General features: G+C 50.5%; 1 protein-coding gene across 4 annotated transcripts in view; it reads right to left on the bottom strand.

The window, feature by feature from the left end:
• LOC110526764 (fibrillin-1) overlaps positions 1–17500 on the bottom strand; it is a 151353-nt gene that overhangs the window by 107968 nt on the left and 25885 nt on the right. For all 4 annotated transcript variants that reach the window (XM_036981025.1, XM_036981024.1, XM_036981027.1 and 1 more), the window contains exons 7-14: positions 17199–17396; positions 10963–11088; positions 6817–6942; positions 3784–3936; positions 3411–3674; positions 1560–1712; positions 712–831; positions 506–631 (exon numbers count right to left, since the gene is read on the bottom strand). In XM_036981025.1, the coding sequence (XP_036836920.1) occupies positions 506–631; positions 712–831; positions 1560–1712; positions 3411–3674; positions 3784–3936; positions 6817–6942; positions 10963–11088; positions 17199–17396 (1266 nt within the window). The remainder of the gene's footprint in view (positions 1–505; positions 632–711; positions 832–1559; positions 1713–3410; positions 3675–3783; positions 3937–6816; positions 6943–10962; positions 11089–17198; positions 17397–17500) is intronic.

Here is a 17500-nt window from a genome sequence, read left to right as displayed (position 1 = left end):
CAACAGAGATCAACAGAGATCAACAGAGATCAACAGAGACCAACAGAGATCAACAGAGATCAACAGAGACCAACTGAGATCAACAGAGATCAACAGAGACCAACAGAGACCAACAGAGATCAACAGAGATCAACAGAGATCAACAGAGACCAACAGAGATCAACAGAGATCAACAGAGATCAACAGAGATCAACAGAGACCAACAGAGACCAACAGAGATCAACAGAGATCAACAGAGATCAACAGAGATCAACAGAGATCAACTGAGATCAACAGAGATCAACAGAGACCAACAGAGACCAACAGAGATCAACAGAGATCAACAGAGACCAACAGAGATCAACAGAGATCAACAGAGACCAACAGAGATCAACTGAGATCAACAGAGATCAACAGAGATCAACAGAGATCAACAGAGATCAACAGAGATCAACAGAGACCAACAGAGACCAACAGAGATCAACAGAGATCAACAGAGATCAACAGAGGTGTGTTTGAGACAGACCTTGACAGTTCTTCCCGTCAGTAGAGATCTCAAAGCCGGCGTTGCAGACACAGTGGAAGCTCCCCTCAGTGTTCACACACCTTCCGTTGTTACAGATACGACCGTTTGCCACACACTCATCCAGGTCTGAAACACACACAGGACATGATATTCTCACCACTCTGTGTTTGTGTATGTGTGTGTGTGTACAGTTGTGTGTGTGTTACCTCTGCACTCGGTCCTGGTAGCAGTAGACTGGAAGCCAGCAGGACACTGGCAGAAGTAGGATCCAGCCGTGTTCACACACTCTCCGTTCACACACGGGTTCCGCGCACACTCATCATCATCTGGAGAGCAAGCACACTCGTAAGAACCAAACTCTGTCCATCTGTCCCTACCACCCTCCCTCTCCCTCTCTCTCTCTTTCTCTCTCTCTCTCCCTCTTCCCTCCTTCCCTCCCTCCCTCCTCCATCCCTCTCACCCTCCTGCCCTCTCCCTCCCTCTCTCCTCTCTCTTCCATCCCTCTCTCCCTCCTCCCCTCACCTTTCCTCTCTCCTCCCTCTCACCCTCCCCCTCCTCCCCTCACCCTCCGGCCCTCTCCCTCCCTCGTCCATCCCTCTCACCCTCCCCCTCCTGCCTTCTCCCTCCCTCATTCCTCCATCCCTCTCTCCCTCCTCCCCTCACCCTCCTGACCTCTCCCTCCCCCATCCCTCCCTCCATCCTCCATCCCTCTCTCCCTCCTCCCCTCCCCATCCCTCCCTCCATCCTCCATCCCTCTCTCCCTCCTCCCCTCACCCTCCTGCCCTTTCCCTCCCCATCCCTCTCTCCCTCCTCCCCTCACCCTCCTGCCCTTTCCCTCCCCATCTCTCTCTCCCTCCTCCCCTCACCCTCCTGCCCTCTCCCTCCCCATCCCTCCCTCCATCCTCCATCCCTCTTTCCCTCCTCCCCTCACGCTCCTGCCCTCTCCCTCCCCCATCCCTCCCTCCATCCTCCATCCCTCTCTCCCTCCTCCCCTCACCCTCCTGCCCTTTCCCTCCCCATCCCTCTCTCCCTCCTCCATCGATCCATCCCTCACCGATACACTCTCCTCGTGAGTCTAGTCTGAAGCCCATGTTACAGTCACAGCGGTAGCTTCCAGGGGAGGGGACACAGCGGCCGTTCAGACACAGGTTCCTGAATACCGCACACATGTTAGTAATGCTGGTACTGATGTTCTGGGTCTGGATGACTGGAGGGGGAGATGTAGTGGAGAGAGGAGTAAAGGAGAGAGAGGGAGAGGATGAGGGAGAGGGATGTAGAGGAGAGAGGGGAAGGAGAGGGAGGGAGAGGATGAGGGAGAGGAATGTAGAGGGGAGAGGGGAAGGAGAGAGAAGGAGAGAGAGTGAGAGGGATATAGTGTGGAGAGGGGGAAAGGAGAGAGATGGAGAGGATGAGGGAGAGGGATGTAGAGGGGAGAGGGGAAGGAGAGAGAAGGAGAGAGAGTGAGAGGGATATAGTGGGGAGAGGGGGAAAGGAGAGAGATGGAGAGGATGAGGGAGAGGGATGTAGAGGGGAGAGGGGAAGGAGAGAGAAGGAGAGAGAGTGAGAGGGATATAGTGGGGAGAGGGGGAAAGGAGAGAGATGGAGAGGATGAGGGAGAGGGATGTAGAGGGGAGAGGGGAAAGGAGAGAGAAGGAGAGAGAGTGAGAGGGATATAGTGGGGAGAGAGGGAAAGGAGAGAGGGAGAGGATGAGGGAGAGGGATGTAGAGGGGAGAGGGGAAGGAGAGAGAAGGAGAGAGAGGGAGAGGGATATAGTGGGGAGAGGGGGAAAGGAGAGAGGGAGAGGATGAGGGAGAGGGATGTAGAGGGGAGTGGGGGAAGGAGAGAGGGGGAGAGGATGAGGGAGAGGGATGTAGAGGGGAGAGGAGTAAAGGAGAGAGAGGGAGAGGATGAGGGAGAGGGATGTAGAGGGGAGAGGGGGAGGAGAGAGGGATGTAGAGGGGAGAGGGGAAGGAGAGAGAAGGAGAGGATGAGGGAGAGGGATATAGTGGGGAGAGGGGGAAAGGAGAGAGAGGGAGAGGATGAGGGAGAGGGATGTAGAGGGGAGAGGGGAAAGGAGAGAGAAGGAGAGAGAGTGAGAGGGATATAGTGGGGAGAGAGGGAGAGGAGAGAGGGAGAGGATGAGGGAGAGGGATGTAGATTGGAGAGGGGAAAGGAGAGAGAAGGAGAGAGAGGGAGAGGGATATAGTGGGCAGAGAGGGAAAGGAGAGAGAGGGAGAGGATGAGGGAGAGGGATGTAGAGGGGAGAGGGGAAAGGAGAGAGAGGGATAGGGATATAGTGGGGAGAGGGGGAAAGGAGAGAGAAGGAGAGGATGAGGGAGAGGGATGTAGAGGGGAGAGGGGGAAAGGAGAGGAAGGGAGAGGATGAGGGAGAGGGATGCAGAGGGGAGAGGGGGAAAGGAGAGGGAGGGAGAGGGATGTAGTGGGGAGAGGGGGAGGAGAGAGGGATGTAGAGGGGAGAGGGGGAGGAGAGAGGGATGTAGAGGGGAGAGGGGAAGGAGAGAGAGGGAGAGGATGAGGGAGAGGGATGTAGTGGGGAGAGGGGGAAAGGAGAGAGAGGGAGAGGATGAGGGAGAGGGATGTAGTGGGGAGAGGGGGAAGGAGAGGGAGGGAGAGGATGAGGGAGAGGGATGTAGTGGGGAGAGGGGGAAAGGAGAGAGGGAGAGGGAGAGAGAAAAGGGGGGTGAGAGACAGAAAGAGGGGTTACCACATTACCACATTCATAGTCATAAGAGACACTTCATTACACATGCACCTCTAGTAATGATGTTGACCCACTACTGAAGGATTTCTTAACCATTAAGATTTTAATATGACTCTGATCTTAACATGTGAGGAGGCTTCAGGGGTGAGAGGTGAGGGGTAAGAGGTCAGGGTACTACTTACTGGGTCCAGGGTATTGACCTGGTCCAGGCGGAGGCTGGAAAGGGATTGGTGGTCCTGGGTAGGGTGGTCTTGGGTAGATACCTGGGACCTGGGGAACTCCTGGTCTTCCCCCTCCCCCGCCTGGGAGAGGCCCTCCTCCACCTGGGAGAGGCCCTCCTCCACCTGGGAGAGTCCCTCCCCCGCCTGGGAGAGTCCCTCCCCCGCCTGGGAGAGGCCCCCCCCCTGGACTGGTCTGCACCTGTGTGCACAGCTTCTGGTACTCATCTAGAGCAGAGAGAGAGACACATAGAAATATGACGAAATAGAGAAGAAACATCTACAGCTAAAGTGAAAATGATTGCTGATTGGACATGAGTACTGGGTCAGTACCTACCAGTCCCTGTCATGGGGCACAACTCAGGACTGGACCCGTCTGACCAGCAGCGCCCACTGTCACAGCAGCACTGTATCTTGGTCAGGAGCTGGGAGTTCTGGTTGGCACAACGCCCGTTCAGCAGGCTGGCATAGCAGTACCCACCCCGGGCATCTGGAGAGAGACAAAACCAGACAACACGTGTTTATGCCAAACACATCCTAGAAATACCCACCATGGATATCTAGAGAGAGAACAGGCTATTGGGATTCTGAGTTAAGTGGGGTGAGGGGAAGGGAGTGAGGAAAGAGGAGAGAGGATGGGAGAGAAGGGGGAGAGAGGAAGAGAGACAGAGGAAGATGAGGGGAAGGAGAGGGAGGGAGAGAGAGAGGAGGGGATAAAGGAGGGAAGAGGACAAACATCTCAACACAGGGCCAGAGCTTGTTGATGTTCATATTAATGTATAGTATTGGTGGGAAGCAGATAGATATGTCTGGTCCAGCTCTCTCTGTGGAGCGGAAGGCTCATAGCGAACATTCCTTCCTCACAAACATCCTCTCCTGGGGGACTGTGTGTGTGTGTGTGTGTGTGTGTGTGTGTGTGTGTGTGTGTGTGTGTGTGTGTCAATTTGACCACTCTGACCCAAATTCCTGCCGGATCCTTTGTGAGTCGGACTGAACCGATATGGTCCTGATTTACTGCTCTCTCTGGACATATTTGGAGGGGAGTTCCTGGTGTGTGTGTGTGTGTGTGTGTGTGTTGGCGAGGATGTGTGTGCATGTTCCTAACACGCACGGTCATCAACCCCCTGGCCAGTGGACCATTGCTGTTTCTCATTGGCACACACAAACGCACAAGCATACACACACACACAGACACACACACGCAAAACTGAATGCTTCCTCCACACTGTGTGACTACGCAGAGGCACCTGAGACAGAAAGTGTGTGTACAAACCAGTCTGACGTGATGTCTCCTTCAGACAAGAGAATATCATATATCCCTATCCCTGTCTGTCTCTCCATGGTCCTGTCTAGTCAGGATACATCCAGTATATCAGTATCCCTGTGTGTCTCTCCATGGTCCTGTCTAGTCAGGATACATTCAGTATATCAGTATCCCTGTGTGTCTCTCCATGGTCCTGTCTAGTCAGGATACATCCAGTATATCAGTATCCCTGTGTGTCTCTCCATGGTCCTGTCTAGTCAGGATACATTCAGTATATCAGTATCCCTGTCTGTCTCTCCATGGTCCTGTTTAGTCAGGATACATCCAGTATATCAGTATCCCTGTGTGTCTCTCCATGGTCCTGTCTAGTCAGGATACATCCAGTATATCAGTATCCCTGTGTGTCTCTCCATGGTCCTGTCTAGTCAGGATACATTCAGTATATCAGTATCCCTGTCTGTCTCTCCATGGTCCTGTCTAGTCAGTATACATCCAGTATATCCCTATCCCTGACTGTCTCTCCATGGTCCTGTCTAGTCAGGATACATCCAGTATATCAGTATCCCTGTCTGTCTCTCCATGGTCCTGTCTAGTCAGGATACATCCAGTATATCACTATCCTAGTCTCCCTGTCTGACTCCCTGTCTGTCTCCCTGTCTGTCTCCCTGTTTCTCTCTTTCTCCAGCCCCCTTGTCTACCCATGCTGGGTTTATTATTGTCAATAGATCAGCTGTGCTGAGAAGCAGAATGATGTGCTAGCAGAGGTAGAAGAAAGCAGAGGTGGAAAACAGACAAATGGCAACAGAAGAAGTGTCTGTCTGGTCTCCATACTAACAGACCTGTCTGTCTGCATGGTCTCTCATGGTGTGCAGAGTTGTGTTTAAGGCATTAGCCAGAGACAGAAAGAGAGAGAGAGAGAGAGAGAGAGAGAGAGGGAGAGAGAGAGAGAGAGACAGCGAGAGGGTGAGAGAGACTGAAAGAGAGAGAGACAGAGAGAGAAAGCTCTTTCGCAGCTCCTATAATGAAGCAGCAGGAAGAAGGAGGTATGCAGGTATGCACAGTGAGCACAGTGTGACATTACACCCCCCATCTCCTCTACTCTGTTCTCCTTCACTCTGCATTCAGAGAAAATAGCTCATTGTAGTGGAATTAGAGTGAAGCGACTACTGACCTAAATACTAACGGCTGGAAGTCTGGACAACGTTCAACTCCCCTCTCTCTTCCCTCTGCTCTCTGCCTCAGCCAGTGAGGAAGGACGGGGGAAGAGAGAGGGGGTAGAGAGAAAGATACACAGAGAGGGAGAGAGAGGAGAGCAAGAGAGAGAGAGAGTTGAGCCGTGGCCAGCCTAGCAGACTGTAGTGCTAAAGGCTCCTCATTACCAGACTTATTGACTTACAGGGACCAGACTCTCTCTCTCTCTCTGTCTCTCCCTCTCTGACATTCTCTCTCTGGCTGGCTAAAGAACAGCTGGTAGAGTTCCAGGTAGAGAGCAGAGTAAACAACAGCTGGTAGAGTTCCAGGTAGAGAGCAGAGTAAACAACAGCTGGTAGAGTTCCAGGTAGAGAGCAGAGTAAAGAACAGCTGGTAGAGTTCCAGGTAGAGAGCAGAGTAAACAACAGCTGGTAGAGTTCCAGGTAGAGAGCAGAGTAAACAACAGCTGGTAGAGCTCCAGGTAGAGAGCAGAGTAAATAACAGCTGGTAGAGTTCCAGGTAGAGAGCAGAGTAAACAACAGCTGGTAGAGTTCCAGGTAGAGAGCAGAGTAAAGAACAGCTGGTAGAGTTCCAGGTAGAGAGCAGAGTAAACAACAGCTGGTAGAGTTCCAGGTAGAGAGCAGAGTAAATAACAGCTGGTAGAGTTCCAGGTAGAGGGCAGAGTAAACAACAGCTGGTAGAGTTCCAGGTAGAGAGCAGAGTAAAGAACAGCTGGTAGAGTTCCAGGTAGAGAGCAGAGTAAACAACAGCTGGTAGAGTTCCAGGTAGAGAGCAGAGTAAACAACCGCTGGTAGAGTTCCAGGTAGAGAGCAGAGTAAACAACAGCTGGTAGAGTTCCAGGTAGAGAGCAGAGTAAAACCAGGCTGCTGGTACAGTATGGAGGAGGAGGCTTACCTATACACCTGGAGCCATCCACTGGAGTGTAGTAGCCCTGAGAACACCTGCAGAAGTAACTGCCCACCGTGTTGGAACACTCTCCTCCACTACACAGACCTGGGATGCTAGAACACTCATCTAGATCTGGAGAGAGGAGAGGAGAGGAGAGGAGAGGAGAGGAGAGGAGAGGAGAGGAGAGGAGAGGAGAGGAGAGGAGAGGAGAGGAGAGGAGAGGAGAGGAGAGGAGGGGAGAGGAGAGGAGAGGAGAGGAGAGGAGAGGAGAGGAGAGGAGAGGAGAGGAGAGGAGAGGAGAGGAGAGGAGAGGAGAGGCATAAATCGTTATTATTACCAAATTGCAATGTGTTTCACAGCATGTAGACATACAGACAACAACTGTGGTGATAATCAACTGTGACAAGACTAAAGTGGACTGGACTGCAGCGTTTAAGAGCGCGGCTTCAACACGTTAGCCATGACAATGTGAAGAACTGTGTCACAGGATATTGGAGTGTTTATTGTAGTGTATATTGGAGTGTTTGTCAGACAGCTAACCACTGACTGTATTTCACATCCATGGCAGTTCAGAAATATATCTGAAACGGTTTTGACACAGGCCAGTTTTCCTGACATTATTTCTGGGCATAAAACCGTGCATACTTTTACCCTGCAAATTAGCACTACAAACCCTGCAGAACACTGAAAAGCAACCCTGCTCTGGCTGCTGGTCTGAATCAGTCCTGTTACAACTTGTCTGTCTTCTTTGTTAATGGGCCAATATTATTCACAGTTTTAATATCTGCTAGAATAAGGCTTTATTCATGTAAGTCTCAAGGAAACACTCAGAGCAGGTTTTTATTCTGAAGAGTCTGGTTCTTTAACAGGACAGTCATAATATAACCTCCGTCTTCTGGTGTTCCACAGAGGGACGGCCATGCTCTCACACCTGGGTTCAAATAGTACTGAAACAGAGGGACGGCCATGCTCTCACACCTGGGTTCAAATAGTACTGAAACAGAGGGACGGCCATGCTCTCACACCTGGGTTCAAATAGTACTGAAACAGAGGGACGGCCATGTTCTCACACCTGGGTTCAAATAGTACTGAAACAGAGTAACGGCCATGCTCTCACACCTGGGTTCAAATAGTACTGAAACAGAGGGACGGCCATGCTCTCACACCTGGGTTCAAATAGTACTGAAACAGAGGGACGGCCATGCTCTCACACCTGGGTTCAAATAGTACTGAAACAGAGGGATGGCCATGCTCTCACACCTGGGTTCAAATAGTACTGAAACAGAGGGACGGCCATGCTCTCACACCTGGGTTCAAATAGTACTGAAACAGAGGGACGGCCATGCTCTCACACCTGGGTTCAAATAGTACTGAAACAGAGGGATGGCCATGCTCTCACACCTGGGTTCAAATAGTACTGAAACAGAGGGACGGCCATGCTCTCACACCTGGGTTCAAATAGTACTGAAACAGAGGGACGGCCATGCTCTCACACCTGGGTTCAAATAGTACTGAAACAGAGGGACGGCCATGCTCTCACACCTGGGTTCAAATAGTACTGAAACAGAGGGACGGCCATGCTCTCAGACCTGGGTACTGAAAATAATTTCAAAAGCTGTATCTGTGCTTGATTGAGCCTTTAGCAACGGAGCAAATAGGAAAGTCACAACCCCCACCCACCTGGAACTCCAGACAAGGCTAAAACAAACGCTCAACAAACGCTCAACAAATGCTCAACAAACGCTCAACAAACGCTAAATGATTTCAAATCAAATGTATTTATAAAGCCCTTCTTACATCAGCTGATGTCACAAAGTGCTGTACAGAAACCCAGCCTAAAACCCCAAACAGCAAGCAATGCAGGTGTAGAAGCACGGTGGCTAGGAAAAACTCCCTAGAAAGGCCAGAACCTAGAGAGGAACCAGGCTATGAGGGGCTATGAGGGGTGGCCAGTCCTCTTCTGGCTGTGCTGGGTGGAGATTATAACAGAACATGGCCAAGATGTTCAAATGTTCCTAGATGACCAGCAGGGTCAAATAATAATAATCACAGTGGTTGTCGAGGGTACAACAGGTCAGCACCTCAGGAGTAAATGTATTTGAGCCCAGGTCTGCATTCTGTACCACTCTGCTAGGACGACCATAGATGAATGTGTCTGCATTCTGTACCACTCTGCTAGGACGACCATAGATGAATGTGTCTGCATTCTGTACCACTCTGCTAGGGCGACCATAGATGAATGTGTCTGCATTCTGTACCACTCTGCTAGGCCGACCATAGATGAATGTGTCTGCATTCTGTACCACTCTGCTAGGACGACCATAGATGAATGTGTCTGCATTCTGTACCACTCTGCTAGGGCGACCATAGATGAATGTGTCTGCATTCTGTACCACTCTGCTAGGACGACCATAGATGAATGTGTCTGCATTCTGTACCACTCTGCTAGGACGACCATAGATGAATGTGTCTGCATTCTGTACCACTCTGCTAGGGCGACCATAGATGAATGTGTCTGCATTCTGTACCACTCTGCTAGGACGACCATAGATGAATGTGTCTGCATTCTGTACCACTCTGCTAGGACGACCATAGATGAATGTGTCTGCATTCTGTACCACTCTGCTAGGACGACCATAGATGAATGTGTCTGCATTCTGTACCACTCTGCTAGGACGACCATAGATGAATGTGTCTGCATTCTGTACCACTCTGCTAGGACGACCATAGATGAATGTGTCTGCATTCTGTACCACTCTGCTAGGACGACCATAGATGAATGTGTCTGCATTCTGTACCACTCTGCTAGGGCGACCATAGATGAATGTGTCTGCATTCTGTACCACTCTGCTAGGACGACCATAGATGAATGTGTCTGCATTCTGTACCACTCTGCTAGGACGACCATAGATGAATGTGTCTGCATTCTGTACCACTCTGCTAGGACGACCATAGATGAATGTGTCTGCATTCTGTACCACTCTGCTAGGACGACCATAGATGAATGTGTCTGCATTCTGTACCACTCTGCTAGGACGACCATAGATGAATGTGTCTGCATTCTGTACCACTCTGCTAGGATGACCATAGATGAATGTGTCTGCATTCTGTACCACTCTGCTAGGACGACCATAGATGAATGTGTCTGCATTCTGTACCACTCTGCTAGGACGACCATAGATGAATGTGTCTGCATTCTGTACCACTCTGCTAGGACGACCATAGATGAATGTGTCTGCATTCTGTACCACTCTGCTAGGACGACCATAGATGAATGTGTCTGCATTCTGTACCACTCTGCTAGGACGACCATAGATGAATGTGTCTGCATTCTGTACCACTCTGCTAGGACGACCATAGATGAATGTGTCTGCATTCTGTACCACTCTGCTAGGCCGACCATAGATTAATGTGTCTGCATTCTGTACCACTCTGCTAGGACGACCATAGATGAATGTGTCTCTATTCAGCCCTCACCAAGGGTAGGTCCTCACACTGACATGAAGAGAGTTAGATCTGTAGTTCAATCTGCTCCTTTAAATGTACATTAAACCAGATGAAGTCTGCTCTGATTCAATTCAATCAAATGAAATGAAGTGGCTTAGAGAAAGTAGAGAGCAGGTTTGATTTAATGAGGGATAATGTCAGAGTAGTGTATGGAGGTAGTGATGTAGGGGATGTGTGTGGTCTGTTTCCCTACACTGATCATTATAACATCCTGACTGACGCTGCAACAACCACAACTCATCCCAAACGCCTTTCAACTCTGGCTTTTACCGGATACAATTAGGGAATGTCAAACTAACAAAGTTATTTGAAATCCCAGAGTCTGGGTGACAGGGAGAAATGAAAGAAGTACATTGTATCTAGTGGATGTGACACAGTAGCCCTGAGGACGTTCAGAGTGAACACTAACTGTATGCTGAATAAACATATTCCTTATACTGAGTAAAGTTGACTCCTTACACTGAATATTTGCTTCTGACAAAATATGACCTTTAAATGACCTTTAAATGTTCTGATATACATGTAAGTATGAGTCTGAGTCTGACTTGTGTGTGTGTGTGTGTATGCGCGCGCATGTGTGTGTGTGCATGTGTGTGTGCTTGCGCATGTGTGTGTGTGTGCGTGCGTGTGTGTGTGTGGTCTTACCTTCACATTTCTGTGTGATCTCATTGAACTTGTGTCCAGCAGGACATTTACACTGGAAGGATCCCACAGTGTTGATACAGTTCCCACCCTGACACAGACCTGGGATGGCCTGGCACTCATCCACATCTACACACACAGAACACACTGTTAGCAACACAGTATACACACATATGTTTACTTTACTATCCTTGTGGAGACCAAACAATGTATTCCCAATCAAAACCCTATTTTTACTAACCCTAACACTTAACCTAACTCTAACCCCAAACTCTAACCCTAAACCTAACCCCTAACCCTATCCCTAATTCTAACCCTAACCCCTAACCCTAACCCCAAACTCTAACCCTAAACCTAACCCCTAACCCTATCCCTAATTCTAACCCTAACCCCTAACTCTAACCCCAAACTCTAACCCTAAACCTAACCCCTAACTCTATCCCTAATTCTAACCCTAACCCCTAACCCTAACCCCAAACTCTAACCCTAAACCTAACCCCTAACCCTATCCCTAATTCTAACCCCTAACCCTAACCCTAAACTCTAACCCTAAACCTAACCCCTAACCCTATCCCTAGTTCTTACCCTTACCCTAATCCCTAACCCTAACCCCAAACTCTAACCCTAATCCCTAACCCATAACCCCTAACCCTTAACCCTATCCCTAATTCTAACCCTAACCCTAACCTCTAACCCTAACCCTAACCCTTACCCCTAACCCTTACCCCTAACCCTAACCCTATCCCTAATTCTTACCCTAACCCTAAACCTAATCCCTAACCCTAACCCCAAACTCTAACCCTGAACCTAACCCCTAACCCTATCCCTAATTCTAACCCTAAACCAAACCCCTAACCCTATGCCTAACCCTAACCCTTACCCCTAACCCTAATTCTAACCCTAACCATAAATCTAACCCTAACCCTTACCCCTAACCCTATCCCTAATTTTAACCCTAACCCTAACCCTAACCCTAACCCTAACCCTAGGACTTCTGGTCCCCATAAGGTTAGTAAAACCAAAAACAAACACACACGCTCACACATCCCCACATACTCACCCACCCACATACACCCACACTCATACTGTACACCCACACACCCACACTCATACACCCGCCCACATACACCCACACTCATACACCCACCCACATACACCCACACTCATACAAATGAACAGAATACACAGTCCGTCCCAGTGAGTGAGAGAAGGGTGGAGATCGTCCCAGTGCATGAGAGCAGGGTGGAGATCGTCCCAGTGAGTGAGAGCAGGGTGGAGATCGTCCCAGTGAGTGAGAGCAGGGTGGAGATCGTCCCAGTGAGTGAGAGCAGGGTGGAGATCGTCCCAGTGCATTAGAGTAGGGTGGAGATTGTCCCAGTGCGTGAGAGCAGGGTGGAGATCGTCCCAGTGCATGAGAGCAGGGTGGAGATCGTCCCAGTGAGTGAGAGAAGGGTGGAGATCGTCCCAGTGAGTGAGAGCAGGGTGGAGATCGTCCCAGTGCATGAGAGCAGGGTGGAGATCGTCTCAGTGAGTGAGAGCAGGGTGGAGATCGTCCCAGTGCATGAGAGCAGGGTGGAGATCGTCTCAGTGAGTGAGAGCAGGGTGGAGATCGTCCCAGTGCATGAGAGCAGGGTGGAGATCATCTCAGTGAGTGAGAGCAGGGTGGAGATCGTCTCAGTGAGTGAGAGCAGGGTGGAGATCGTCCCAGTGCATGAGAGCAGGGTGGAGATCGTCTCAGTGAGTGAGAGCAGGGTGGAGATCGTCCCAGTGCGTTAGAGCAGGGTGGAGATAGTCCCAGTGCGTTAGAGCAGGGTGGAGATAGTCCCAGTGAGTGAGAGCAGGGTGGAGATCGTCCCAGTGAGTGAGAGTAGGGTGGAGATCGATCGTCCCAGTGCGTTAGAGCAGGGTGGAGATCGTCCCAGTGCGTTAGAGCAGGGTGGAGATCGTCCCAGTACGTGAGATCTTCTTGTTTAGAGTTCTCTTGGGGTTGTGTATGTCTGAGCTCACACACTCACTCTTCCAAACACTTACCATCCCAACCTTGCTCTGTATGCATATGCACACACACACACACACACACACACACACACACACACACACACACACACACACACACACACACACAGGGAGTAGTAAATCAGAGTACAGCCTCTGCTATGCTACGTCCCTCAGCCAGACGAGGAGAGAGAGAAGAGAGGGTAGAATAGAGAAAAAGAGACCCTGTCCTTAGGTCTCAGCTTCTATCCTCAGCCTCAGGCACTCAGCCCCTGTCCTCAGGCCCTCAGCCCCTGTCCTCAGGCCTCAGCCCCTGTCCTCAGGCCTCAGCCTCTGTCATCAGGCCTCAGCCCCTGTTCTCAGGCCTCAGCCCCTGTCCTCAGGCCTCAGCTCCTGTCCTCAGGCCTCAGCCTTGATAACAGTCATCTATAGTCTCTTCACTCAGTCCAGCTTGATAACAGTCATCTATAATATCTTCACTCTGTCCAGCTTGATCAGGCCTCAGCCTCTGTCCTCAGGCCTCAGCCTATGTCCTCAGGCCTCAGCCCCTGTCCTCAGGTCTCAGCTCCTGTCCTCAGGCCTCAGCCTTGATAACAGTCATCTATAGTCTCCTCACTCTGTCCAGCTTGATAACAGCCACCTATAGTCTCTTCACTGGACCATCAGGCCTGGACCATAATGTTGTTGGGTCAGGGCTGGACCATAATGTTGTTGGGTCAGGGCTGGACCATAATGTTGTTGGGTCTAGGTCAGGGCTGGACCATAATGTTGTTGGGTCTGGGTCAGGGCAGGACCATAATGTTGTTGGGTCAGGGCTGGACCATAATGTTGTTGGGTCAGGGTCAGGGCTGGACCATAATGTTGTTGGGTCAGGGCTGGACCATAATGTTGTTGGGTCAGGGCTTGACCATAATGTTGTTGGGTCAGGGCTGGACCATAATGTTGTTGGGTCTGGGTCAGGGCTTGACCATAATGTTGTTGGGTCAGCGCTGGACCATAATGGACCATAATGTTGTTGGGTCAGGGCTTGACCATAATGTTGTTGGGTCTGGGTCAGGACTGTACCATAATGTTGTTGGGTCAAGGCTGGACCATAATGTTGTTGGGTCAGGGCTTGACCATAATGTTGTTGGGTCAGGGCTGGACCATAATGTTGTTGGGTCTGGGTCAGGGCTTGACCATAATGTTGTTGGGTCCGCGCTGGACCATAATGGACCATAATGTTGTTGGGTCAGGGCTGGACCATAATGTTGTTGGGTATAGGTCGGGGCTTGACCATAATGTTGTTGGGTCGGGGCTGGACCATAATGTTGTTGGGTCAGAGCTTGACCATAATGTTGTTGGGTCAGAACTGGACCATAATGTTGTTGGGTCGGGGCTGGACCATAATGTTGTTGGGTCGGGGCTGGACCATAATGTTGTTGGGTCGGGGCTGGACCATAATGTTGTTGGGTCGGGGCTGGACCATAATGTTGTTGGGTCGGGGCTGGACCATAATGTTGTTGGGTCGGGGCTGGACCATAATGTTGTTGGGTCGGGGCTGGACCATAATGTTGTTGGGTCGGGGCTGGACCATAATGTTGTTGGGTCGGGGCTGGACCATAATGTTATTGGGTCAGGGCTGGACCATAATGGACCATAATGTTGTTGGGTCAGGGCTGGAGCATAATGTTATTGGGTCAGGGCTGGACCATAATGTTGTTGGGTCAGGGCTGGACCATAATGTTGTTGGGTCAGGGCTGGACCATAATGTTGTTGGGTCTGGGTCAGGGCTGGACCATAATGTTGTTCTGGGTCAGAACTGGACCATAAGGTTGTTGGGTCTGGGTCAGGGCTGGACCATAATGTTGTTGGGTCTGGGTCAGAACTGGACCATAATGTTGTTGGGTCAGGGCTGGACCATAATGTTGTAGGGTCTGGGTCAGAACTGGACCATAATGTTGTTGGGTCTGGGTCAGGGCTGGCCCATAATGTTGTTGGGTCTGGGTCAGGGCTGGACCATAATGTTGTTCTGGGTCAGAACTGGACCATAATGTTGTTGGGTCTGGGTCAGGGCTGGACCATAATGTTGTTGGGTCTGGGTCAGAACTGGACCATAATGTTGTTCTGGGTCAGGGCTGGACCATAATGTTGTTGGGTCTGGGTCAGAACTGGACCATAATGTTGTTCTGGGTCAGAACTGGACCATAATGTTGAACTGGGTTAGGGCTGGACCACAATGTTGTTGGGTCTGAGTCAGAACTGGACCATAATGTTGTTCTGGGTCAGGGCTGGACCATAATGTTGTTGGGTCTGGGTCAGAACTGGACCATAATGTTGTTCTGGGTCAGAACTGGACCATAATGTTGTTCTGGGTCAGGGCTGGACCATAATGTTGTTGGGTCTGGGTCAGAACTGGAACATAATGTTGTTCTGGGTCAGAACTGGACCATAATGTTGTTGGGTCTGGGTCAGGGCTGGACCATAATGTTGTTGGATCTGGGTCAGAACTGGACCATAATGTTGTTGGGTCTGGGTCAGAACTGGACCATAATGTTGTTGGGTCTGGGTCAGAACTGGACCATAATGTTGTTGGGTCTGGGTCAGAACTGGACCATAATGTTGTTCTGGGTTAGGGCTGGACCATAATGTTGTTGGGTCTGGGTCAGAACTGGACCATAATGTTGTTCTGGGTCAGAACTGGACCATAATGTTGTTCTGGGTTAGGGCTGGACCATAATGTTGTTGGGTCTGGGTCAGACCTGGACCATAATGTTGTTCTGGGTCAGAACTGGACCATAATGTTGTTCTGGGTCAGGGCTGGACCATAATGTTGTTGGGTCTGGGTCAGAACTGAACCATAATGTTGTTGGGTCTGGGTCAGAACTGGACCATAATGTTGTTCTGGGTCAGAACTGGACCATAATGTTGTTCTGGGTTAGGGCTGGACCATAATGTTGTTGGGTCTGGGTCAGACCTGGACCATAATGTTGTTCTGGGTCAGAACTGGACCATAATGTTGTTCTGGGTCAGGGTTGGACCATAATGTTGTTGGGTCTGGGTCAGAACTGGACCATAATGTTGTTGGGTCTGGGTCAGAACTGGACCATAATGTTGTTGGGTCTGGGTCAGAACTGGACCATAATGTTGTTCTGGGTCAGAACTGGACCATAATGTTGTTCTGGGTCAGGGCTGGACCATAATGTTGTTGGGTCTGGGTTAGGGCTGGACCATAATGTTGTTGGGTCTGGGTCAGACCTGGACCATAATGTTGTTCTGGGTCAGAATTGGACCATAATGTTGTTCTGGGTCAGGGCTGGACCATAATGTTGTTGGGTCTGGGTCAGAACTGGACCATAATGTTGTTGGGTCTGGGTCAGAACTGGACCATAATGTTGTTCTGGGTCAGAACTGGACCATAATGTTGTTCTGGGTCAGGGTTGGACCATAATGTTGTTGGGTCTGGGTCAGAACTGGACCATAATGTTGTTGGGTCTGGGTCAGAACTGGACCATAATGTTGTTCTGGGTCAGAACTGGACCATAATGTTGTTGGTCTGGGTCAGGGCTGGACCATAATGTTGTTGGGTCTGGGTCAGAACTGGACCATAATGTTGTTCTGGGTCAGAACTGGACCATAATGTTGTTGGTCTGGGTCGGGGCTGGACCATAATGTTGTTCTGGGTCAGAACTGGACCATAATGTTGTTGGTCTGGGTCGGGGCTGGACCATAATGTTGTTCTGGGTCAGAACTGGACCATAATGTTGTTCTGGGTTAGGGCTGGACCATAATGTTGTTCTGGGTTAGGGCTGGACCATAATGTTGTTGGGTCTGGGTCAGACCTGGACCATAATGTTGTTCTGGGTCAGAACTGGACCATAATGTTGTTGGGTCTGGGTCAGAACTGGACCATAATGTTGTTCTGGGTCAGGGCTGGACCATAATGTTGTTCTGGGTCAGAACTGGACCGTAATGTTGTTGGGTCTGGGTCGGGGCTGTACCATTGCTGTGTTACCGGAAATGAGCTGCTCTCCCACGTGGTGCTGCCACTGACCCGTGTTCCTTTCTCTGACAGCCCCGCCGCGGTGGCTGTCTGCTGGCATTCTTTACCCAGGAGGTACCCTGACACCCAGCCCTCATTTAACCCAATTAACCTAATCCTCTGGATGGGTAAGGGGGGGGGTTACTCTGGGTTAAGATGGAGAAAGAGGGAGAGACGAACACACAGACACACACCTACACTGAACGCAGGTGTGTTACTGTACCTTGACAAGCTCCAGTACGGTGGTTGGGTATAAATCCTCTCCTGCAGGGGTGAGGCTGGGCGGGGCACATCTCACAGGGGTGTCCCCATGCCCTCCCCACGGTGGCACAGCACAGCGTCTTGGTACACACGATGCCCGTCAGCTGGCCCTGGCACATCTGGTTACTCACAGACGCAAAACACGGCCCTGTACGGTAGTCTGGAGAGAAGACACACAAGTGTAACCATGGGAACTAATACTTGCAAGACAATGGAAACAAGACTCATGAACCGCTAACACGACAGACACACACACACACAAAC

The sequence above is a fragment of the Oncorhynchus mykiss genome, chromosome 6, assembly GCF_013265735.2.
Source record: "Oncorhynchus mykiss isolate Arlee chromosome 6, USDA_OmykA_1.1, whole genome shotgun sequence".
NCBI classification, from domain to species: Eukaryota; Metazoa; Chordata; class Actinopteri; order Salmoniformes; family Salmonidae; genus Oncorhynchus; species Oncorhynchus mykiss.
This window is presented reverse-complemented; position numbering and strand designations above follow the sequence as displayed.